The sequence below is a fragment of the Psammomys obesus genome, unplaced genomic scaffold (genome assembly GCF_907164565.1).
Source record: "Psammomys obesus unplaced genomic scaffold, mPsaObe1.curated_primary_1811, whole genome shotgun sequence".
Lineage (NCBI taxonomy): Eukaryota > Metazoa > Chordata > Mammalia > Rodentia > Muridae > Psammomys > Psammomys obesus.
In genome coordinates this window covers 6311227-6334450 of record NW_026596162.1, presented here as the reverse complement: position 1 = coordinate 6334450, position 23224 = coordinate 6311227, and the positions used below count along the sequence as shown (strand labels likewise).

The window sequence follows — 23224 nt, the reverse complement described above, 5'->3', positions numbered from 1 at the left end:
CCTCCTCCTCCTCCCCGGCGCTCCCCCTCCCCCTCCCTCCCTCTCTCCACTCCTCTCTCCTCCCGTCGCCCACACTTTTCTTCCTCGCACACCGCACGCAGACGCAGCCTCGGGTCTCCGCGCGCTCCCAGCCCCTCGGCCCTCTCTCTCTCTCTCTCTCTCCCCCCCCCCCCCCCCTCGTCCTCGCCTCCTTTCTCTTTCACTTCGGCAGGGCCCTGGCACCTTTTTTTGAAAATGTTGCCCCTCCGCCGCGAGTCGCCGGCCGCCGCCTCCGCCGCGCCGCGGCCCCCCGCGCGCTCGGCCGCTCCCTCCGCCGCCCGCTTTTTGTCTCCCGCGCTCCCTCTCCCCACCTCCGAGTTGCTCGGCTGAGGCTCCCCCGTCCGCGAGCGCGCTGAGAGCCGGCTCCGGCGAGCCGCCGCCCCGCTTCACGCCCGATTGCCGGCCCTTCTCCCCCGATTAAGTAGTCGTGTAATATTAACAGTCATGAATATCTGCTGTTAGGAGGCTCTGGCCACGCTGCCCCGCGCGCTTCTCGGGAGCCGACGTGGAGCCGCCGCTGAGAAAAAGAGGGGGAGACACGGATTAGGGGACCGGGGCGCGCGCGCGCACACACGGGCGCACACACACCGCTCGCTCGCTCGCTCTCTTTTTGGTGTTTTTTTTTTTTTTTTTTTTTGGTGGTGTTTTTTGGTTTTGTTATTTTTTTTTTTATTTTTGTTTTTATTTTTTATTTTTTCCTCCTAAAGAACTTTGAATCCCGACCGATCGCGGCGGGATTGGGAGAGAGATCGTGGCTTCCGACCGGCTGGAGGCGCCGCGCGACCCGGCGGTGCAAGTTCGGATGGACCCGCGCGGGGCCCCGGGGCTCGCGGGAGCGTCCGCGCGGTGACGGGCGTCCCGGGTGGCGCGGGGCTCTCGGCGCCTTTTGTGTGTGCGGCTCGCTCCGGCCGCCGAGCAGCCGGGTGCCCGGGGCGCGGTGGTGGGTTTTTGGGGTTTTGTTTGTGTGTTTTATTTTTTATTTTTTTTCACCCTGACTGGTTACCCCAGACTCTTCGCAGATGTTAGTTCACAGTTTTTCAGCTATGGTGAGTCCCCCCCCCACCCCCCACCCCCCACCCCTGTTTTCCTTAGGAATTTCTGCTCCGGAATCCCGCAGCCAGCCGGGAAACTGCCCTGGATCCTGGGCTTCTTGGCCAGGGTTCCCGGCGGTCCCCACCGTCCGTTTGCGTTCCCGTCCGCCTTTCCCCTTCTCTCTGGCTCTTTTCCTTTCCCCAAACCCAACGCGTCGCCGCTGCCCTGTCCCTGCTAGACCTCTCCGCGCGCGCAGACCTACCCCGCAGCTCTTTCCCCGGGCCTGTTTCTTGCCCGGTTCGTCTTTCTTGGCGCCTTCGCTACTTCCAAGAGACACTCTCCACCTCTGAGGCTTAATTCGTCTGTGTGTTGGGGTGTGGGGGGGGAGGGAAGGCGCACCCCGGTGTGTCCCCTAGCCCGGGGCCTGGCAGCTGAACCCCGGAGGGTTCCTGTCCTCTGGAACCCGCTCTAGGCTTGCTTTGCAAGCGGATTGCAATAGAGAAACGTAAAGTCAGGGGTTTCTTTTGCCCTTTGGGGTTGGGGTGGAAGGGGCGGGGGCCTCAGCCCCGGGGTGCAACTTCGCTGTTTTTTAAAAGAACCGGGTTAGACCGAATCTTTCTATTTTAAACCCTGGCTTGGCATTCCCTCGCTCCCCATTCATATCATAAAACGACCCTGTCGTGTAAAAAAAGCCTCCTAACAGGGGAAGCGGAAAAGACAGGCGGCCCCTGCCCCCCCACCCCCCCCAGCCATGCAGTTAAAATCTTGAAGCTGGTAATTTAAATGTGTGCTTTCTTACGGGCCCAGTGCAAAACATGTTTCTATTTAAATAGTCATGAAATGGTAATAGTCTTTGAAGGTTTATGATTTTCCCCCCCTCTCAAGATTAATGGACAAGTAAACAGTAACGCAGACAGGTTCAAATCCGGGAAAGGCGAAGGCCGCTTCTCCTGTTTAATATTTAGTGGCTGTTTGAATTTTGCTTAAGGGAGGTTTGGTGCTGCGGCTGTTAAGGGTTGTAGGACACTCTGAGATCTCCTTCCCTCCTTTGAGAGGAATGTCCTGGAGAGTCTGTTGTGCCACTAGATTCACATATTCTGATTTTTTTATAGTTTTTTTTTTTTTTTTTTTAAAGGCCTGCTTCACTTCTTGGGTATTTCCCAACGTGGACAATGTAGCCTTGATACCCCTATCCCGGCGGCCTGCGGAGGGCAACCGCTGGTTCCCCAACTCTGGCCTGGGGAATGGATTTGGTGGAGGTAGCTGAAACTCTGCGCCTCATTCCTGTTCTTTCCCTCTTCCTCTTGCTCTCTTCCAGGACCGTCACGACGGCACCAGCAACGGGACGGCTCGGTTGCCCCAGCTGGGCACTGTAGGTCAATCTCCCTACACCAGCGCCCCGCCGCTGTCCCACACCCCCAATGCCGACTTCCAGCCTCCTTACTTCCCCCCGCCCTACCAGCCTATCTACCCCCAGTCGCAAGATCCTTACTCCCACGTCAACGACCCCTACAGCCTGAACCCCCTGCACGCCCAGCCGCAGCCTCAGCACCCGGGCTGGCCCGGCCAGAGGCAGAGCCAGGAGTCTGGGCTCTTGCACACGCACCGGGGGCTACCCCACCAGCTGTCCGGCCTGGACCCTCGCAGAGACTACCGGAGACACGAGGATCTCCTGCACGGCCCACACGGGCTCGGCTCCGGGCTCGGGGACCTCCCGATCCACTCCTTACCTCACGCCATCGAGGACGTCCCGGTAAGAGGCGGTGCGGGCCGCCCGGAGGGAACGCAGCCCGGGGCTCACCTTCCCTCTGGGAAGCTTTGTGGAGCGCGGGCCCGCGGGGCCTTGGTTTTCCTCAATAATAGTTGAGGGTGGGTGTGAGACTCACTTAACCGAATTTAGAAATTAAAAAGTCATTGGGAACAATGCTTCCTGGAGCTCGCTCAACAATGCCCGGGTCACCACTCGCAACCGACGCAAATGAATCAGGCGGTTGTCGCCCCTCTTGTCGCTTCCCGCCGCCGCAGTAAAGTGTGCGGATCGAGGGAGGATCTAATTCCACTGCACACCGCGTCGTGGGGATTGCTCGCTGTTCTAGGAACGAGGTTAAATTTAGCCCAGAGAACTCCTCAGATGCGTCTACGGAGTAAAGGAAAGTGTGGGAGACTTAAGGAAAGGTCCCTGAACCGGGTCTGATAGCATTAGTGAAACCTAGAAGTTGTGCTTACCCTGTCCTGGTCAAAGGAAAACAAGTAGCAAATCCAAGCACAGGGACATTAAAATGCAGCTTTCTTCTCTTCCTGGGGGTGCTAAGTGGTGACCTCATAAATCATTAGCTAGGTTCCCAACGCCTATCAGAATCTGCTACACTGCATATTCAATTAAATGTTTGGAGACTATTGGGCGCTGCGTTGAGTTCTAATTCAGTTATCAATAAATGCAGTTTAAAATGATTTCTAAATAAGCAGGCCTTAGCACATGTAGTACTTACATCATAACTCGGGCTATTGATAATCTGAAAATAGTTTTTAAAATTAAATTGCAACCAGCATCTCAGGCTCAGCTCTATAAATTTATGGCTTTCTCACAATCTTCCTGAAATGGAATTAGAGCAAGCACGTATGCATATGCGTTTATATGTGCATGCTGTAAAGGCTTCTGTTAAAGGTGCTTTTCTTGGGAAAGGAAATGTATCTGGATGTGATTTTTGCTAAAATGCTATTTCAAATTACTACATCAAATATAGCAGTGGTATGTCTGCTGACAGTTTAATGATTACTGAATTAGATTGTAAGGAAAACGGCCACATGAACTTACCTGATTGCCTGGTGGATTTAAAACATTTTTGAAGTTCTACAGGAAAATAGAAAATTTATTACCTCTCTCATTTAGCCCAGTTAATCACTGAAATTTGTTGGTTATGCTTAACAGCCTTGCAAGAAACACAGGAAAGCAGGCCCTTGCCCCAATGCAAGGCTTAGTAAGCCTTCTGTGTCTCTCTCTGCGTGCTCATATTTACATGTTTTTAAGAAAATGATGCTTAGTGAATTTCAGGCAATATTTTCTAAATTTTTTTAAATAGAACTATAAGTTAAGATGATTTTAGGTTTCTTTTTCAGAGAGTGTCTGAATTCTTTTCTTTGCCTGTTTTTTGAAAGCATTCAGATAACAAAAAAATGTCTTAAGCTTAGGGAACTACCGTGTATTCGACATAGGTCTACTTATGCAAAAACGTCCTGTGGCTGGTGGGAATGCTTGATACCTGTGTGGTAACTCTTTGTGGTGAAATTGGTCAGTGGGAGAAATTAACCAAATGGTCACATAAAAGCAAGAAACCCAGTGCTCTTCTCACCCTCCCCCACCTTTCAAGGGGGAAAAAAATCTTTCAAAGGAATTTGGGTCAGGAAAAGGGTTGTTTTCAATTTTCTTTTTGCTGCCACAGTTAACTTTTAATAAGAATGACTGCTAAATATTCAAGAAAATCAAGTCGATGGTGAAAATTATTTAATCATTAATATCTCAGTGGGGTTTTAAACTTAACAGTCTTCTCTGTATGGGCAAGGTCTAGCTTGAAATAACAGAAATAAAAGTATTATGCCACACTACATTTACTTTATGGGTTTAGGGTGCGTGCATAAAGGGATCATATTTCCCCATATAGTTAAAACACAAGAACTGCAGCAGTAGTCATTTCTGAACATTTCTCAATTTAATTATACTTAAATCCAGAAGCACTTTAGGCAAGTTACAAATGAGAGCATTGAGTATAATAAAACCTGTAATAAAGCAACTTAGTACCATCCACCCGGAATCATTGCGATCAGGCACAATTAACAGGAGCATAAATCCAAGACAGAATGGAAAATGTTCGAATCAGTATTATTGTTGGACAAAGACTAGAGAAGGAAGTAATAGTTTTTTAAATGGCAATGCCTGTGCTTGGTAACGATTGCGAAATCTTCTATCTCAGCAGCCCTGGTGCTAATTTGTAAACACAGCCAGACATTATATTGCCTGTCAGTTTCTGCATTAGAAAACATGATTTCATTTTACTTTCTAATCACGTTTTGATTCTAGCACACACGTATACCCATCCATCTGTAGAGAGCAAGAGCGAGAGCGAGAGAGAGAGAGAGAGAGAGAGAGAGAGAGAGAGAGAGAGGGGAACCCCACAGTGGTGCTGGACAGCAGAAAAGCTGCCTCAAGGGTTTTTGTTCCTGGTAGTTCCACATTTCTGCCATCTCTACTGCAGGCAGCAGTCTTTTAAAAATTATTTCTAGTTTTCCTTAAGTAAAGGTGTGTTTGTGTTTGCACATTGTTGCATTGCCTACAGGGTTTCCCACAGTCTGCTGTTACTCCCGCCCCTGCCACTTCTATTGTGTTTCCTTGGCTTTGGCTGTCTCCGCACTGGGATCCCTCAAGTCCCAAGCTGCTGAGGGATGCCACAGGAAAGCTAGGTGCATGTCTAAAGGCTGAACTGACTGTGAAAAAGATTAGGAACTCCAAAACTCCATTTAATTTTCAAAGAAAGTTTTATTCCCCATCCCATCCTCTTCAGGGTGGATTACCTGCTAGGAGAGAGGTAGAAATGGGACTTGGGTGTACAGCGAGACCTCTTGAGTTTTAAAGCTCCAAACTCAGTAAGCCAAGATGAGAGGTTTATATAGAAATGCCATTATGGAGGGGGAGGGGCACCCCTCCCCCACCTTGCAGGGAACATTCATTTCCTTTTGTTTTGATTATACACTTACATTCATGTGTATCCTTTTGTTGCAGCATGTAGAAGACCCGGGTATTAACATCCCAGATCAAACTGTAATTAAGAAAGGTAAGCCATTTCCTTCTGCATTCCAAGCATGTCCTTACAAGCAGAGTGCTATTTAAAAGAACTTGCAGGACTGTATTTATTTATTTATTTTTTTTCAAATAGGATTTCCTAAAGGCTCAGAATTAGCAAATAGATAGAAGAACAGTGCTCAAATAACCAGCTTTCAGGATCTTGGTAATGGCAACAGGCTAGCTTTGTTCTGATGGTGACTTCAGCATTGAATTTAGTTTAATGATATTTGGACAAAGTCAAATGAGCAATAGTTGACCTGATTTGGAAGTGGCATTTCAATTTGGAAATAGTTTCATAGTTAATTCATTGTGTGGAGTTAAAGGCCATGAGGGTTAAGACATGTATCAAGCTGAAATAATAACAAAAAATTTAATATTAATGAAAAGACACATGAGAAAAAGCACTCTATGAGGGGAAGACAACTTTCGCGTTCTGATTTAATTTCTAGTCTCTTGATTGAGTTTAAGTATTTAAAACTTGGTGAATTAGGTTAGTAAAAATTTAGCTTTTGGTTAAAATTAGCATCTTGAAGATGCCGCTATTGACCTATGTATTTAGAAAAGAAATCATTGAAAAGATGTTACTTAATTTGAATGGGCTTATCATCTGCATTGTGGCTAGAAATAAAGTTTCTTGTGCTAATGCAGTACAGGTATTTTTTTGTCGTTATGGGGGCAGTCATTTCAGGATCCTAGGCACCACCAGAGAACAATGCTATATAAAACTGTTCTCATTTCTAACCCCAATCAGTATATTGTCAGCGAGTTTAAAGTTTCATTTTTGCATCTGTGAAGTCATTGTCACGTCAAATTAGACGTGCAAGGGATAAATCTTAAGAGGTGCTCTTTCCAAGTCGACATGATAATTGGCTCTTTTATTAGTAATCTCTCAAGAGTTCGTTTAACTCCTATTGTCTCTATTAGCCTCGCCAGAGCTATTAATGTCAAAAGTGATCTATCCAAAACCTAGAGCCCCTCTCCTCCCCACATCCCCATTTAAAAAACCATGAGGAGGGCCGTGAAGAGACTGTACATATTACTATTATATGTCTCCATGTGGATTTTGAAGATACAAATGCATTGAACTTAAATGGTTGTGGGTGCATCTGAATTACACTGGTGTTAAGAAATGGACCCCTAGTTTTGCTGGTCTTGAATTTGTTTTCTAACAATGGTTCATCCAACAATGAAGAGCTTTTGGGTTTAACTGATTGCATGTCCTAGCCCCCACCCCTTTGAAGGGGCTTAGGCAGACAGCGTTCATTTAGTATTTGCTCAACAAAAGGACGCATTCCTAGTGTTCAGTTGTAGGCCTATTCTTGAGTCCCATTCAAGGGCTTGGAATGAGCTCCAAAACCCGAGCGTCTTTCAAAATGGAACATAAGGGTCTTATCGATGAAAGGACGGACGTGTAGTGTGTGACAACAGAGTCCACCACTGCCAGCCAACTGAAATGTTCATTTACTGGCTGCCGTAGCCCTCGAAACTGTCGGCTGATTTTAACAGCAATTTCTCTCTGCACTGAGCCTTTCGTCGGCCAAACCCCGGCGACACCAACCCTGCCCCGGGTTTGCACGTGAAACCCACCCGCTGTCTCCCTAAACCCGAGCTCCTGCACCTAAGCCGGCAGAGCCCGGGGGTGGGGTGGGGGTCGCCATCTCTAGACAGCTTGCAGCGAGGGTGAGAGAGGGCAGGAAGCCGCCGCGGGGTTCCAGAGCTGAGCGGCGCGCGGCCGGCCCGCCCCCAACTCGAGCCCACGCCTGTCCCCGCAGGCCCTGTGTCCCTGTCCAAGTCCAACAGCAACGCCGTCTCCGCCATCCCCATCAACAAGGACAACCTCTTCGGTGGCGTGGTGAACCCCAACGAAGTCTTCTGTTCAGTTCCGGGTCGCCTGTCGCTCCTCAGCTCCACCTCGAAGTACAAGGTCACGGTGGCGGAAGTACAGCGGCGCCTCTCACCGCCCGAGTGTCTCAACGCTTCGCTCCTGGGCGGAGTGCTGCGGAGGTGAGGCTCGGCCCCGCCCCGCCCCGCCCCGCCCCGCCCCGCCCCGCGGACGCAACCCCAGTGCGCCTGCGCCGGGGCCGTAGCGGTCCCTCCGGCAGGCAGGGAAAGGGGCGGGGGAGGAGAGGAAGAGGGAGAGTGGAGTGTGGTGGGCCGGGCCAAAGGCGGGGCGAGGCGACGCGCCTGCGCACTCGGGGGGCAGGGTGGACTCCGTCTTTCCGCAGCACGCACGCGCAGCTCTCTCCATCCAGGGCTCAGTCCCAGCCTCGGCAGCCGTGGGGCGCCGTGCCGCTGCCTTTTCCCTGGTTGCGCACAGGTTACAAGCTCAGAAAAGCTTCTGGCCTTTTTGCTTTGCCTTACCACCCTGTAGGGTCTCTGATGGGGACGGGTTTTCACGTCAAGGAAGAGAGTGACTTCTGCTTGCCTGCATGCTTCCTCAACGCCGCTTGCTGGCACCTCCAGCCAGAAGGCACCCCTACCCTGACTCCCACCCCCGCCCCAGAAGCGCTAACTCTTGACGGTCTGATTTACTGTGGTGTGTGACAGGCAGTGTGTGTAGGGCACGTCTGTTTCCAGTTTCCGTTCATTGTATGTAGATGCTTTCAGGAACTGCATCCTGTTAATCCAGGATTCTCACTTACTCTGGAGTGAGTCCTTCAGAGACAAGATTTCACAAGGGCCAGGGAGGTAGAGACTCTAAAGAGGAAAGCTACAGAGCCAGCTGTGTGTGTGCCCCCCCCCCCTTCTTAGGGTTCTACCAGTCTACCCAACGGTGTGAGTTGTGGGCCTAGTGCTAAATTTGGCCCAAAATACTGTGTCTCTTACTTCCCTCTCCGCATAAGAGCCGTAATCCATTGAATAACTTTGTTCCTGTAACCTCCGTTGGGCCTTGGTGGGTACAGCCCACCTACAAACTCAAAGAGTGTTCTGCAGGGTTAATACTAGCGACTTTCAGTCACTTGGCTTTTCCTTAGTTATCTTTGACTGCCACAGATCTTTTCTCTGCCCCTGCTTTTTCCTCCCCTTCCCCCATCCCCAGTATCGTAGACTGCTTACCTATGGGAGTATAATCTAATCCGCACAATTAAAGAACCACTTGAGTAGGGAATAAAATCTGAAATTAATTAATTTGCTGTTTTATTTAAACAATTTATCTTAACCACTTTCTGACGATGGGAGTCTATTTAGACATCTATTTAGAAGTCCCTCCATTGTCTCTGAAATCAGGGACGTTTTTGAAGGCCGATATCAGCCATCATCCTTTTGGCATTTCCAGTTACACTCCTGACACGACTCGAAAACAGTTGGTGGGGTGCGTTTCCCAGTGGGGCCAAAGCCAGAACATGAAATGTGAGCGTGATGATAACTTTGGTTACTAGGAACAACCTCACAGCAGAACTTGTGAAGACAAATTTAAAGAGCCTGCTGGGGTTTGCCGTGATTGTAGCAACAGGGAAAACAGAGTTATCAGCTGACCTCAAGAATACCCCCAACTCTAGCAATTAGAACTGTGTGTGTGTGTGTGTGTGTGTGTGTGTGTCTTCTTCAGATACTTCAAAATGGAAAGCTCCCAATCTGCCACAATACTTGGAATAATAACTAAACAGAGTAGGAGTTTTACATTTTAACATGCCTTTATCTCCTATGATCTTTCTGTGAAGTTCCTTCTTGGGCTTTCTTCACCTGCCTTGGGGCCGTGCTCCTCAGTGTTTAAGAACACGTCTTAGAAAGTGTTCAAAAATGACTTTAATGTAACACAGAACAGGTCAAGATTTTCTAAATCTTCCATCTCCGTGTGTTTATGAAACAGAGCAAAGTCTAAGAATGGAGGGAGATCTTTAAGAGAAAAACTGGACAAAATAGGATTAAATCTGCCAGCAGGGAGACGTAAAGCTGCCAATGTCACCCTCCTGACGTCACTTGTGGAAGGTAAGCTTGCTCACGAGAAGGGAGCTGTCATCTAGGGACTTTGTGTCTTCTGGGCGGTTTCACCTTTCCATGGCATATAGCTATAACTGGAAGTGAGCAGAATTCTGGGATGCCAGGGAAAAACAAGAAACAAAACAAAAAATTCCAAAGCCTATTTATGTACACTCATGCATATATGTTCTTCTCCTCTATCACAAAACTTAATTTCCCCTCAGTACAAATCTGACCTAAACAATGCACAAAGTTAAGAGCCACACATTCCCCAAGTTCCTGTCTCCTCTAAAGAACTCAGCAGTAAATCACTTAAGTTATTCTGACATCTGCATTTGAGAAATGCGTGACCATTACTTCCTGAATTAATTTGGGAATCTTTGACCTGCATCCTGATTTAAGACCGTCCTGAAAGCTCGGGTTAAAAGCCCTTGTAGGCTGTCGTTTTCCCAAATATACTTTCCTATGTCTTGTTTCCATTGTGCTTCTTTCTCTCCAGGAGGGGAAGAAAGTGAGAAATTTTAGAATTTGGATTTTTTGCTACAGAAGAGGAAAACAACATAGCAGAGCAAAGCAAAACAAACCCAAACACGTTGTAAAAGAGTTTCTTTTGTCAGTTTTTTAGCACACACACTCTTCCAAAGCCCTCAAGATGAAAAACCATCCCTGTCTAGCTATACAAAAGCTATCCCTAGACTTTGTTCACATTCTTGCTGTCTAGAGTCCTAACTTCTGATATTCAGTTGGCTGAAGGCTGGGAATAAGGGTTAGGATGGGTGCATAGCTTTCCTGTGCTTTTCTTTGTATTTTGTTATGTCTCATGCTAACAGAAAAATAGAAAGATGGTGATTTACTTCCAGGCAGGTTTAAAACTAGTGTTCATATTTTAATGAGGCATATTTTCTTATTTGCATATCGCATTGGGGAAGATATTGACATTGAGTCCAAGTTCTTTGAAAGTTTGTAGAAAACATCTGAAACAATGTTTTTGAGGAGAAATTCTATGATTTCCATGTGTTAAATGGTGTTGAAGGTGGTGATAATGTAACTTAAGAAAAAAAAAAAGCCATTGTTCAGGGCCAGAAATTCAAATACAGCAACATTATATTAAAATAATGGTTGTATGTGGAGAACTCACTCTTCGTATCCTTCTCCCCAAATTCTATGCCATGAAAATGGTGGTGGAGGCTGAGGGTAGAGCATGAGAGTTGCTTTGGGTCTGGGGGTTGAGAGATGTGGTGGGGAGGCAGCTTCTGCAGAACTGTTATTGTTTGTGATCCGCTCCATTTTATGGAAACAAGCTCTGCCGAGAGGGCTTTGATGCTCTAATTGGCGCATGCGTTCTTCCGGAGCTGGAGCTAATGGCAGGAAGCCCTGCAGTAAAAACCAACTGGTTCAGGAAATTAAAACCAAAGATTCGAAAATCAACAACACAGACAGACTCAGTGGAGTGACCCTCAAATCCTCTTGGTTAATCGGCTTGGATGAACAGATAATTATATGCGATCAAGTTAAAATGTAAACTCTCAGTTGTTCCCCTCGCTGAAAAGCCCAAGGAGTAATTATGAAACATCATTGATGAATGTGTTGATAGGTGTGAGGTTGGAACAGCAGAGCCATTTTCAAACAGAAGTTGGGGAAACATCAGTCAGGGATGGGTAGAGGGTGATGGGTGGGGTTAACATTTTCAAACCATCTTGGCCTTGTAAGCCAACCCAGCACTTTTACTGAGGAGTACGTTCTCTGGATCTCACAGAGAAAGAGAAATGTCTAAAGTAAGAAAACAAGGAGTTTCTGCTTCTTCCAACTTTTGGTGAAGAAAGTTAAGGGAGTGTGTTGTGGAGAGGAAACTTTGATCCCAACTTCCTGGTTCTCTGGCCCTCACTTCCCTCCTCCACCTCTTGCCAGGAGAAGCCGTCCACCTAGCCAGGGACTTTGGGTACGTGTGTGAAACTGAATTTCCTGCCAAAGCAGTAGCGGAATTTCTCAACCGACAACATTCCGATCCCAATGAGCAAGTGACAAGAAAAAACATGCTCCTGGCTACAAAGTAAGGCATTTACCTCTGCGGGGTCTCGCTGTTCACTGTCAAAAGAAACAACAACAACAAAAATTATCTCGTGCTTGCTTCTCTTTTCCTTTCTTATTGATCAGCTCTGTTGTGAATACTGCAATTGGGACACAAACTTATATAAGTCAGTACAGTCTGTATCAAAGAGGAAGAGCGAGCGGGCTTGCCAGTGTGCTTCCTGTGTCCCCCTCGGGTCTATCTCTTTTTGTGTGTTAACTTTTAAATTAATGGGGATGTGCCTGGTACGCAGCAGGGCCTTCCCTGAAAGAGCATGGATTTATGACACTGTCGTTTCATTAAAAACCAGAATCAAATCCTCAAAGGCCTACCAACCAGGCTTGCTAGGTCCACATTTTTTGCCTCTTATCACTGTGTTCTCAAAGGCAAAGATTAAGCAGGGGCCTGCAAAATGTGCCATCCAGAAACTGCCCTACTTTCACCTCTAATCCCAGACTCCAAATCTTCCATTCTATTCTAGCCTCAAATCTCTCTCTGTGTGACACACACACACACACACACACACACAGAGAGAGAGAGAGAGAGAGAGAGAGAGAGAGCCACAGAGACATAACAAGTTTTAGCCTGTGGGCAAGCTGTCATGGCCCAAGTTAGGCTCCTATAGGTGCCTGGGCTGAATTGACTTGTCCAGTTTGAAAAGAAAATGACTGTTTTGGTATGTTTTCTGGAAACTGAAAGGCTTGTTTAGAAGTCCTTAATTATCAAAAGCTGGTGTCACTGGAGGGCACTGCAGGAGAGTTGAGAGGCTGAGGCCTTGGGTGGGACAGTTTCTGGCCTGGTGACACTGTTTCCTTGCTCTCTCCCCTCCCCCTCAGCTGTAGCCACCTCAGGAAGGCCTCTGCTAGTGCTGGCTTCCAGGACCATACAGACTTCCTGGGTTACTTTCTCTAAGGCTCTCCACAGTTTATCCCCAGTTTAACCCCAGAGCTCACCTTTTGGGCTAAAGTGTCAGCCCAGCAAACCATTGGGATCCCCCTGTCTCTCTCATCCAGCACTGGGGTTGAAGAAAGAAGCCTCCAAGCTGGGCTTTTTACTCCAAGCTGAGTTCTGGGGATCCAAACCCCAGTCCTTATTCTTGTGGTCCTTCATCCAATGAACTCTCTCCCTAGCCCTGCTGTTGTTTTTAAAAAGCAAAGTTTGCCTTTCTGCTTAAATTCAAACCTCATTTGGTTCGAAGGTGAATGAGGGGAGACTCCATTTCACCAACTGTTACTGTGGTTCCTTTAGGGGTGTGGGGGAGACAGCTCTGAGGTGTTGAAGAGCAAGCCTGGTGGTTCTGGACTACTGAAGAGGGATTCTGTTTTTTCACCTCCCAGTGTAACTTTTCTTTGTCCTCATCCATCGTGTAAAATGCCTTCCTGTTTTCAGGGTGTTTGCTGTGAGTGAGAGAAGTGTAGGCAGAAGTTTGTCCTTCGTGAGGGCTGGGGGTGGGGAATGAAGGGGAGGTCTCTCTGAGGAAGGAAGAGTATTCCTTAAGGGAGGAGAGATGGTTCAGTAGTGAGGGGCTTGTGAGTGGCAGGCCTTGTCAAGGCCTGAAGGGTGTAGGAAGGCTGGGTTGCAGAGGTGGCTGCAAGGCAAAGATTTTTGTTTTGTCTTTTTTTTTTTTTTTTTTTTTTTTTTGCTTCCCCCCCTTCCCCTCCCCCCCCCCCCCCCCCCCGCATCCCCTTACCCCACAGGCCTGATGGGAGCTTCACCTCTTTCTCTGTTCCACTGCAGACAGATCTGCAAAGAGTTCACTGACCTGCTGGCTCAGGACCGATCTCCCCTGGGGAACTCCCGGCCTAACCCTATCCTGGAGCCTGGCATCCAGAGTTGCTTGACTCACTTCAACCTCATCTCCCATGGCTTCGGCAGCCCGGCGGTGTGTGCGGCGGTCACCGCCCTGCAGAACTATCTCACCGAGGCCCTCAAGGCCATGGACAAAATGTACCTCAGCAACAACCCCAACAGCCACACGGACAACAGCGCCAAAAGCAGTGACAAAGAAGAGAAGCACAGAAAGTGAGATTGTCCTCCCGCCCCGCCCCCGCCCGCCTCACCGGCCCGCGCCCCCACGCGCCCCTCCCCCGCCCGGCAGGTGACAGCTCCGGGACCAGCCACTCCTACTGCTGCTGCTACTGCGCCGCCGCCGCGCCGCCCTTCGTCCCCGGGATCCTCCGGACTGTTCTCCCTCGACCGCCAACGAGGCAGCCGCTGCCTCCTCAGCGCCCTGCCTCAACCTTCCCCATCAGCACCAACACCCCTTTACCCTCATGTGGAGCCTAAGAGAACAGAACAGGTCGTGAAGCCAGCAAAAGAAAAGTTCTGTCGCGTTTGTGAACCTTTTTTTTTTTTTTAAATCAAATCAACAACAAACATTAAAACTTTTTTTTTCTAAAAAAAAGAACGTTAAAAAATTTTAAAAAGTATATGAGCTTCATGGGACTAACTCATCGCCTTCCCTTGCATACTTCAGATTGTAGCCATACTTAAAAAAAAAAAAAGGCAAAGAGGATAATGACATTTTTATCAGTATTGTGAATAAACTTGAACACAAATACAGAAGTTCTATGTCCTGTCTTCAGTTGTAGAAGTTTTCTCTGCAAGGTACAGCCACCCACTTGAACTTCCTCTGATGACACAATCCACACTTCTATAAGGGAATCAGTGTTCACGTCTCTGTATATATTTATTTATGTGTAATTTAATGGGATTTGTAAATATGGTGAGTCTGTTTTAAACTTTTTTTTTTTTTTTTTAATTTATCTGGTGATCTCGTTTACCTCCTGTTTAGTGGGTTTTGGATTCTCCCTATTAGTTCTTCATGTGGTTTTTACCTACTTAGAAAACCAAGGTATGGGTGATACTCCCCCCCCCCCCCTTCTGGAATTCATGAATTTAGCCCCGTGGTAGCATGTTAACGATGATAATGAAACAGCTGAACAAAAAAAAATTTTTTTAAGGTAAAATAAAATTTTATATATAATTAGTATTACATTTAGCTTTTCATTGACCTGAAAGGAAAAACCGGAGTGATATTGGGACACTGGAAAGATTTTTTTTTTTTTTTAACTGGAGTGATTTGATAACTCTTCTATGGTATCGTGGGGAGAAAAAATAAAATTTATTTGAGTTCACTGTCCTCCCTTCAAAGCGTCCTCTGAGCAATAAATGAATATTGTCTTTAAACCAAGGGTTAGGGATTTCTCTGCGCTCCCTCTCTCTTCCTCTCTCTCTTTTTGTTCAACTTGGAGCATTTGGGACCACCTGGTATTCTGTGTCTTCACTGGCCACGGGGAAAGCAGTTCTCCATGTACTGTGTTGAGTTTCGCTGGCAGTAGTTTCCATGCCTGTCAATGTATCATAGTCCTTTGTTGCCCAGATAAATAAATATTTGATACGCTTTATGTCGATTTTTTTTATTCAGTGGCTGTCTTTACCCAGGCGTATTTTTGTTCTTGGCAGTATTTTTTATTCAGTATGGTTACAGTAATTGAGTTTAACTCTCCCTTGGCAATTGCTCTTTGCAATAAGCAGCTGAACCCATTGTTTCCCTCAAGTATAATAAAAACTTACTTTCAACTTGGAGTTCAGAGCAGGGTATCATTTAGATATTCCACTGAGTCTGTATTCAGACAAATGACACAATAAAACCCAATGTATTCTTTTGGATAAAAGATTGTTTGTACTGCTAAAGGAATGACATGCTATTGCTTCCTGACCGGGGGCATTAACTTTACTGTTAAAAATAAAGTTTTATTTTTATTTATGTTGATCCTTTAGGTTTTCATTTGCATTTTGGAAGCCAAAATATTAAATCCCTCAGAACGAAGTGTTAGAAAAGACCAAGCCGGTGGTGAGTGGAAGAGCAGAAGTGCATCTGCGAATCTGTCCGGAGAAGACAACTGAAATTCAAATGATTAGTTCATTAGTGCAGGGAAGGTGGCCATTTCAGCCTTCACGTGTTTGCTTAGGCTTTTATGGCTTAAACTAACTCCGTTTTCGGGGAGGGGAGAAGGGACGGAACACAGAAAGAGACGCCAAACGCCCTCGTTTGCCTTAATATTTCATCTAGAGATGAATTCACTATTGGAGCCAGGAGAGGGGAGTGGCAGAGTAGGTGGATCCCCAGTGTCCGCACCCCAAATACCGCCACACCCTTCTCTTTCTATCTCAGCTCGCTCCTCTTTGGACCTTTTAGAAAGACAAAAACGTCTCAGAAGTGGGGCAAAGAGGGTGGGGGAGGGCCGCCCCTGCAAACCCTTCCTCTCCGGTCTTCTACAACAACAGGGCTGTGTGCCTGCTCTGGGGGAAGGAAGAACCTTCCTGCACAGGAAGATGGCAAATTCAGGGCTTTTGTAAATGGGATTTGTAATTCTTTGCCTTGGAAGTGAGGTGGCTGTGTCTTTAACGCGTGGCATTTTTATTCTTTTAATTTTTTTTTAAACAAAGAAATGGAGGCTGGCTAGCTGGAAGGCTTAAAAGAAGGCTGTGTGGGTGGGCATGCTGAGAAGGGCTTGACTTGAGGTCCTGGGCTTTGGCAGGCAGAAGACTAAGGCAAAGCATCCGAGTGTCCATTTTGCAGCCTTTTCCCCTTCTAATCTCCTTATGGAAGGCAGTGTAAAAATCAGTCTCCACAAACCAATGAGGGTTGGTAGAGTCTAAATTCTATTTTCCAAAGCCAGAGAATTCATAACAATGGTGGGTTAAAAAAAAAAAATTCAAATGGAAAGTGTATTCTCAGAACGCAACGCGGCAATTGTTTTTTAAAGCGGTTATTTATTATTTCCTAGAGAGACTGGTTAACTGTAACGTAGATGTAACAAAATAATGAGGCGAATGAACCCTAACTGTACATACTGTTGACAGAAATGAAATGCACACAGCGTCGTAGCAGGTGAAGTGAAGCATTGTCTATCAGGGCTGTTTTTCTTGGCTGCATCTCAGATTGTGTGGGGGATCCTAACCTCAGGCACAATAGCATTCATAAACAACCATACATTGCTGCTCTTTCTCCAATGACACATAAATACTCATTTTAAAACGAAAACAATCTTATTAAATACCATTCATTCATATCTGGATTTACAGATGCTTGTTATGTGGGAAAACCTGAATCCAATATAATCTTTGCATCCCAAGAAAGATAGAAAGGAAAATAGTGGCTGGAACAGGATGAGGTAAAAAATAAACAATGGTTTTCAAATGCAGAGAAACCAGTGGTTTTTATTTTGTAGTTGGGCTCATGATATTGCCACTGCTTTAAACAATAAAACTAAAAGGAGTTATGTGCATTTTAGGGGAGTGGGATACTTCCCTAAAGTAGTGATTATTTAAAAAGGTGATTCTAAAAAAATTTTTAAATTGAACTGAGCAAGGCTGTGTGAATTTTGGCTTTTTCTGTTGGAACTGATGCATGTTCTCCCAAACATGTGCAGATCCTTTGACAGGTTGGGTGTTTATGTGCTAACAACAAAGATTCTCTTTGGATTAAACCAGACCAGGATACATAGTTGAATTGTAAAGATGCTCGCCAGGGCTATGCTAATTACCACACCCAAGTTTTATGGAAACACAATGCTCTTTCTAGGTAGCTAGCCAGTCACCCCCTCTGTACTTCAACACCCTTTAAAACTCACAATTCAACCCACTCCTCCCCAAAATCGAATATTAATACAATTTGTGTTCTTGATGAAACTACCATCAGGACCACAATGCCCTGCAGCTGAAATAATATTTAAAATAGAAGGGATTTGACATTTGAGAAGTCAGTGGCTTGAAATACCCAGTTGTACTTAGCTAATTCAGTCCTTAACCTCTGGTTTCAAATAAATCAATTACAGTCGATTCCACTTCAGTTCAGAAGTGCACAGGGTTTTAGTTAATTGAATACATTTTATTCACTTGTTAGGAATATTCATTTGTCAAACTTCCAAGTTTAATGTACATTTCTTTACAACTCAGGTAATGTTAGACTACACAATACAATCCAGTTTACCTGGATTTCCCCAAATCCTGTTTAAAACTCAAATTTTATCTACTCTGAAAAACAATGCCTCCCCGGTTCTTTCAACCCAAAGTGTGTTCACAATAATTCTGTGTCAGGCAGGAGAGTTCCCTCATAAAGAAAAAAAAGTCACATGGTCACTAGCCTTGTTCTAAGTTTAAATAGGTTAAAAACAAAGCTGGATTAATTCTTTTTAAAAATAAAACATTAAAAAAAAAGACTGTAATTACCTGCTTGGTTTCTATTAGAGCTTTCTTTACTTTGCTGGACAGGTACACCACATTTTGTGGCCTTAAAGCCACAGGCTGCTTCTTAACTCTAGCTCTTCCTTTGCCTCCCACCCCAGGGCTTTCTGAGAAGGGCGTGAATAAATAGGAACTGTTAAGCAAAGCAGCACAGTTGCATGTGCCCAAAAGAAGTTGTGCTTTAAGCAGATATTGATGTATGCAGTGTTTTATATTTATTGTTTGCGGCATCCTGCTGGCAGCCGTTTACTCTTTGGAAAGGAAAGGGGTTAATTAGCGTCATTATCAATCACTAATGCTTGCCTAACGTGTCCAAAGAATAATCAAGTTAGAGGAGGGCACGAAGCCAACAGCTGCTTCAGCCCAGTTACAGATCTTTTAAGCCACTCGGTGATGGGGTGGAGGGGAGGCTGAGTGGGGAGGAATCTTCATAGCCTGGGTAAAAAGGCTATAAAAATCAGGTCAACTCGCTAGAGATCTGAGAGGCAGAACTAACAGCATAAATAACCAACATTTTTATCCCTTGAGTTACAGGTGCAGAGATGGCTGCGAATGAGACAAGAGAAGTGAAATTTGTTCTTTTTTATTTGATTATCCAAAGTGGAGACTTGAAGAAACAGATCCAAGTTTTCCTGTTGTTAACTGCTGGAGGTTTGGGTGGTGGGCAAGGGCGGGAGGGGGGTTATAAGAAACGAAGGAGGGAGACAGAAAAGATAATCCACGACCACAAACCAACTTGAACTATCATCCACCCTAGATGAATAAAATCAGCTAGTGACAGCATCCGTCACGCCTCTGCATCTCAGGATGTGTTGGAATATCTGTGCATGTAACTTTCAAAGAATCATTTTTCCATTTTTTTCCTATACTAAACTGGGCCTAAACCATACAAATGTGTCATCTCAGCTTCCCAACAGTCCTAACTACTGTCCTCCCTAGGACTAGAAACCGAAGGAATTTCCCTCTTGAGTATTCCTTTTGGAGAAGATCATCTTTAATAACACCTTGAATCAAGTTAACCATGAGCCAGAACTAAAAGTACTATTAATTATTTGAATTGAGCTAATTGCCACTCTGATGGTAAGGAGGGACTAAGCCAAGACAGACAGCTTCTGAACAAGTGGGCCGTGCAACTGAATGACACATTAATGTGTGCACATAGATAATACATATTCCCAACCAAATCATCCTACCTCCAAAGAAATAACTGTCCATTTTCTGTGGCGGGTTGTCTGTAAAGTGGGGAGAAAGGGCTATGCTGGGCTGGAAAACTGTGTCATTTGGGTGTGTGAAAAGTTCCCAGGTCTAAAACAGGTCTGCTGAGTATAAAAAGAGGAGAAAAGTGGGGGGTCATAGGATGAGTTTGGGGGGCTCAAAACCAAAACGGTATCTGTTATTCCTATGCGAGGCTGTGCTTTTATTTTGTCTTTCATGGCAGGAAGGGAGCAGAGGCAACTTAGTTTTCACCGAGCAGGTTTCTTTTCCGAACAAAACAGCAATGCTTATGTTATGTTGCTGGAATGACCTGGCGACCGGCAGAAAGCTGAAGGTGATGAGGGGTCCACACTTGCCACAGACTCCTGCTCCCTCATCCTTCTTCAAAAGAGTAGGAGTAAGTATGATGATCCTGAGCTTTGTAGACTGAATGGGATACTGAGATAGTTTTTAATTGCAGGGAAAGATTGTTTGTTGTTGTTTGTTTTTTCCTTTTTCTCTTCTTTTTCTAAAGTGGCTCAGACATGCTGCGGTTTTCCCCCATTGAAATAAAGGTTCCATTTGGTAGCTGCTGGGCTGGGTCAGTGGTGGAGCAGTTGGCTAGGGCTTGGTTCCTTCTGCAGCCCCTCAAAACCCAACCCAAAGACAACCTCTTATCTTTTGAGTTCCAGTAAGAATCTTAAACCCAAACAGTCCCAGCGTCTGGGTGATCCCATCCATTGGGGATGAAGTTCCTAGTCCATCCAGATTACCAGCTTCTACCAGTCAGAAACCTGGGCCACTGTTTTTGTCTCGGAACAGACCTCTGGGTACTCTCTAGATAATCACTCTTTAAAAATCCAACGTATCCTGGGGATATGGAATACACACACACACACACACACACACACACACACACACACACGGTCAAACTAAATTTAGCTAATACAGCTTAAAATAATTTTTTTTTTTTCCTGAGGCACTGAGTTAATGCTAGGATCAAATTTCCGTTTGCTTTGTCAGCTACCAAATCCTATTTCAGGATGCCCCTTGTCTTTTTTGGAGCCCCAAGACTGGGCTGCGCTTTTGTCTCCAGCAGGGGATCGGCCTGGGAGGCATTGATGGTGTTGGCCTGGAGCCTTTTGCATCCCCTGACAGGGGTTTTATCCAGCTTTTTCCTGACCGGCCTACTGAAAAGTCATTTCTTCTGCTGAAGTCACCTTCACCCCCCTCCCACACCCTGCTTAGAGGCCCTGGTATTGGGAGCAATCCACAACTTGATTTTGTTGATCCTGAGGTGGAAGTGCAATGCCTTTGTTAGTTCGAGTCCAACCAGGAGTGCGGTGCCTATGAGCTAGGGTTGGACTAGGTTGGGGCTCTGAGAGGAGAGCTAGAATTAAGGGCGTTCTTCTGGGCGGTAGCCACTGTCATCTGTGTCCAGGTCAGTTCGATTCAATTAAACTGAAGCACAGGTCTGAGAAACAGCACTGAAGCCCGTCTGGGACTCCTCTACCTCCACTCTTTCTCTATGGACTCAGCGAGAGCTGGAAGGCATGGGGTTAGGGTTCGACTTTTAAATGAACGACTGCAGCCAGGATTTGGGGAACTTTTTGGTTCCACTAGACCCAGAACATCACGAAGTTCCCACATCCCATCCCAAGCCCAGGGCTGTCAACAGGCCAACTCTCCGCGTGGTACCCTTTCCCTCCCACTGTCTTCCAGGAGCTGTCCATCCTCAGCCCATTTCTACCCCAGCCTTTCTTCTCCAACACCCAGAGCGGGTTTCGGCTCCCCTTGTCCATTGGCTATACATTGTAGCCATTGCACTCACCATTAAGATCTCTTGCTTTATTGTAACAATTTAAGTCACCTTCCAATACAGCTTTAAGAGAAGATCCCAGCCTAAACTAGTTAATAGTGTGGAAATGCCCTTCACCTGACTTGGTCTGAGTCTCCACACTCAAGCCCTGAGTGTCTCAGTAGGGGGACCCCAGAAGAAAAGTGGTTCCCCTAAGCAGAATCTGTCCCATCTGCACCTCTGAGATACCTCCCCCCACCTCCATCCTTCCCTCTATCTTCTTCTCCCTCCCTCCTCCATGTCTCCTACTTCTTTCCTCTTTCTCTGTTCTTTGAAAAAAAAAAAAAAAAAAAAAAAGCCCACTCTGACTTTTCGGGGACGGGGGCGGGGGACAAGCTGGGCTGTGCGGGCGAAGGGGGGCTTCTCAGATAGTTGATATTCCGGGTCCAGCCGCTCTCCGCGTTCCCATTCTCTAAGCTCAGCCGGGGGGAAGTGTCGCCCCGGGCCAAACATATGCTTCTTTCCAGCGCGCTAATCCACCTTCAGCGTGGAGGCGTAATTGCTCGAGTGTCCATGGATTCTCTGCGCTTTGTCCCTCGCTGGCTCCCATCAGCCCTGGCACACGCCATTTCAATCAAATCTTTTCAGAAAACTGTCTCCTTTTATCAAGTCGCAGCCCGTGCGAACGACGGGAGCATTTAACAAAACACCCTGCGTGATCTGCCGGCCTCCCTTGGCCCTGAGCAGGGAGCTGCGATTACAGCAACAACTTTCCGCAGAGTTCAGTGGTGGGAACGGAGGGGTGGAGAGGGAAGAAAGGGAGGGAGAGGTGAGGGAGGGAGGTGAGGAAGGAAGGGAGACAGAGAGAGAGAGAGAGACAAACACACACACACACATACACACACACACACAGAGACAGGGAGAGAGAGGGAGGGAAAAAAAAAAAAAAAAAAAAAGGAGAGAGGCAGAGAGAGAGGGAAGGAGGAAGAGGTGAGGGAGGGAGAGAGACAGAGACAAACGCGTGCGCGCGCGCGCGCACACACACACAGAGAGACAGAGATAGGGAGGTAGAGAGAGAGAGAGAGAGAGAGAGAGAGAGAGAGAGAGAATGAATCAGAATCAGCAGGCCAGAACCAAAGCCAGTCTCTTCTAAGGCCCTGTCAGGCGTTCTGGAAAAAAAAAAAGAAGGTCAAAAGTCACATTCAGAGCCGAAAACACGTTTCATCTCAGTTATATTTGTTAATTTTTTTCCCTTGAAATCTCAGAAATGAATTGCTTCTGCGGACTGTTTGGCTAGCCCGGTGGCGGTGAAAAGGCTGGTAGAGGCTAGCTCAGCAAAGTCTGCCGAGGGTAAGGAGAGGCTGGGATTAAAGGACATCGAGGTGGACTCTGCCTCTGAAAGTTGAGACAAAAAAATTCCCCTAAGCTGATTTCCACGTGGACACCACATCTCTTCTGTTGTCAGTGACAGACGCCAGGCCAGTGAAAGCTGTATGTGGCCTTTTCAACCTGATGTTACCACCTACTCTCTAGTCTATGTTTTAACTTTATTCTGAGTTTCTGGAGAAAAAGGGAGGCGATGACAGAGTGAAAAGAACCTTAGAAAAGACCCGAGAAACAGATTAAAATTATTATTTATTTTTTTACACTACAGGGGGAAAAATGAAAGCAAACATTTAAAAGGAAGCATGAGGTTTGATTTTGTGTAGCAATTATTATGCAAATACACACAGGCCTGTTTATAAAATGAGAGCAAAGGGCTAAAGAACAGATCTCAAATCCCAAATCCCCCCACATTGAGACTGATTTTCATGACTTGGTGGTCCCCCCCCCCAATAGTTTATTTCTGATTACCAAGAGGAAGAAGGCGCTGCTCTTCCTCTCGTCCTGGACACACCCCTCATCCTACAGGTTTAGAATTCAGCAAGTCTGTAAGTCACGTAGCTGTACAGAGCTTGGGGGCAGCTCTTCTGTGTGTTCACTCTTGCCTTGAAGTTCTTGATTGGCAAGGTCTTTATAGCTGTGTGGATATTCAGTGTCAACCCCACTGGTCTGTTTCCAACAAAGCTGCTCAGGGCACCTG

General features: G+C 46.4%; 1 protein-coding gene across 3 annotated transcripts in view; it reads left to right on the top strand.

Moving 5' to 3' along the window:
- Tfap2a (transcription factor AP-2 alpha) overlaps positions 1 to 13923 on the top strand; it is a 20393-nt gene extending 6470 nt beyond the window's left edge. For 2 of the 3 annotated variants that reach the window (XM_055595182.1, XM_055595181.1), the window contains exons 2-7: positions 2390 to 2824; positions 5846 to 5897; positions 7681 to 7912; positions 9720 to 9838; positions 11738 to 11879; positions 13635 to 13923. In XM_055595182.1, the coding sequence (XP_055451157.1) occupies positions 2390 to 2824; positions 5846 to 5897; positions 7681 to 7912; positions 9720 to 9838; positions 11738 to 11879; positions 13635 to 13923 (1269 nt within the window). Of the gene's footprint in view, positions 1 to 1058; positions 1086 to 2389; positions 2825 to 5845; positions 5898 to 7680; positions 7913 to 9719; positions 9839 to 11737; positions 11880 to 13634 lie in introns of those variants that run through there. The other variant, XM_055595183.1, reaches the window with a different exon arrangement.
- Positions 13924 to 23224: the final 9301 nt, after the last annotated feature.